At 38.9% G+C, this 1,949-nt stretch overlaps 1 protein-coding gene across 1 annotated transcript; it reads right to left on the bottom strand.

Annotated features, from left to right (window-relative positions):
- Positions 1-629: 629 nt before the first annotated feature.
- On the bottom strand, positions 630-1,385 carry LOC137621906 (flagellar attachment zone protein 1-like). The gene has a single exon (XM_068352410.1). The coding sequence runs from the start codon at positions 1,383-1,385 to the stop codon at positions 630-632; it is 756 nt and encodes a 251-aa protein (XP_068208511.1).
- Between the last annotated feature and the right edge of the window lie 564 nt (positions 1,386-1,949).

The raw sequence follows: 1,949 nt of genomic DNA on the forward strand, positions 1-1,949 counted from the left end.
TCCAGGTTATTCCAAGCATCGTTCAAGCTGGATAGTTAAGCCTTGCATCCTTCAAGCTGGGGGCAGTCCATACAAGCGTCCTTCAAGCCAAATATTTTCAGGTGTCTTTTCCAGTGAAACTGATGTCCTGAACTTGTCCAGAATGGGTAAAGCACAAAACTTAACAAGATTATTCCTTTCCAAACAAAACTAAACAAAAATAAAATTAACCTTTCCAAATAAAACTAAACAAAAACATCTTATTCCCTTTTCCCTATAAATACTTTTTTTTTTTTGGTGGTGATATTATAATAACCTTTTTTTTTTTTTTTTTTTTTTTGTGGGGATAATCCCAGATTTTGTCATTTTGTGATGCGGTATAATTCCTCTTTAGTTTTTTCTCCAGTCCTGCATTCTCGTCTCTTGAAGGGCGAATCTATTCAACTGGCTATCCCATATTAAATCCCCAGACTGCTCACGAGAAATTTCCATATAATATAATTCCTTCAACTCCGGGTGTGTTTGAGACAGGCCTTCTACAAGTTGGGTAATAGCGAAATTCTTATTGTTTAATTCCATCTCTAGGTTCATATTTCTTTCCATCATAGCTTGATACTTCTTATAAATTGCAAATTCGTCTGCCGCGGAAGTTAGATTCCTAATTTCTTCTTCCAGAATTTATTCTTCTCGTCAGCCTCCATCAACGTATTTTTTGTGGCGCTCTCCTCCGAGAGGTCTCTCTTCAGTCGTCTATTCTCTGCTTTAACACCAGAAACTTCTTTCCACAGTTTTTCCAGTTCCTCCTCAGCCATCTCCAGGTCGCACACCACGTCTTTCTTAATTAATAGTTCAGCCTTCAATTTATTGTTCTCATCCAGGGCAGTATCCAATTTAGTCCCTATTCTGTAGACCTCATCGACTGCAGCATTAAGTTCACTTTCTAAAGCTGCCTTTTGACCAACGTTTTCGGTCTTCAGTCTCTTGTTTTCAGCCTTAACACTGTCCAGTTCAGCCCTGAGTGTTCTGATCTCCTTATCAGCACTTTCGACGTATTCCTCCAAGTCGCTCTTTTCCAAAAGTTTCTCGTTAGCTGTCAACAGATCTCCTGCTAGTCTTTCCAGCCTCTTCTCGAGTATCCGAATTTTCTCATGGGCATTTTCTAACTCATTTTCTACAACTGCCTTGGTCAAAAGCTCATCATGAATTTGATCGTTTCGAGCTTCAGCTTTTTCTAGACTTACCATAAGAGACTCAATATTCCTATTTGCTCTCTTTAAATCATCAATTAAAGCTAAGTTACCGATGTTATTATATAACTCAATTTCTCCTACCTGAACAGATTTCTTGACCAAAAGCTCCTCACGAAGTTCATTGTTTTCAGTTTCAGCTTTTTCTAGACTTACCATAAGACCCTTAATTTTCTTATTGGCTCCATCTAAATCTGCATTTAAAGCTGATATGGCTATGTTGTCCTTAGATAACTCAATTTCTTCTGCCTCTGCGCCACGCACCTCTTCACAGATGCGTTGTAAGACATTGGCCGTGTGCGTTTCTTGGTGTATTCTAGCGAAGAAATCATCAAACAACTGAATTCCCTCTTATGCATCATCCAGCTCCTCACTTAGATCCTCTTGCGATGCTTCCTCCAATTGTGCGTGTTCCTTAGTTTTTCTGGCAACATAATTTGCCCCATCGTAGACTGCTGGTTGCAGTCTCTCCATTTCCTCCCGATCCATCAAATCCAATAATTTTTCTGCTTCTCTATGTGAATCCTCTTATCCCCAGCACCATGCCATGGCCCCAAAAGCTGTCAAAGATCCCAGTAAAATCATTCTGTCAGTCATAAATCTAACCATTTTGTATAGTAAAGATTTACTCAATGCCTTCCATGGCTAATGAATATAGCATTAGAATTAGAAAAAAAATATTGACATATTTCTCTGAAGACGAAGAATTCCTGGAGCCAAGGA

Source organism: Palaemon carinicauda, chromosome 28, assembly GCF_036898095.1.
Source record: "Palaemon carinicauda isolate YSFRI2023 chromosome 28, ASM3689809v2, whole genome shotgun sequence".
Classification (NCBI taxonomy): Eukaryota; Metazoa; Arthropoda; class Malacostraca; order Decapoda; family Palaemonidae; genus Palaemon; species Palaemon carinicauda.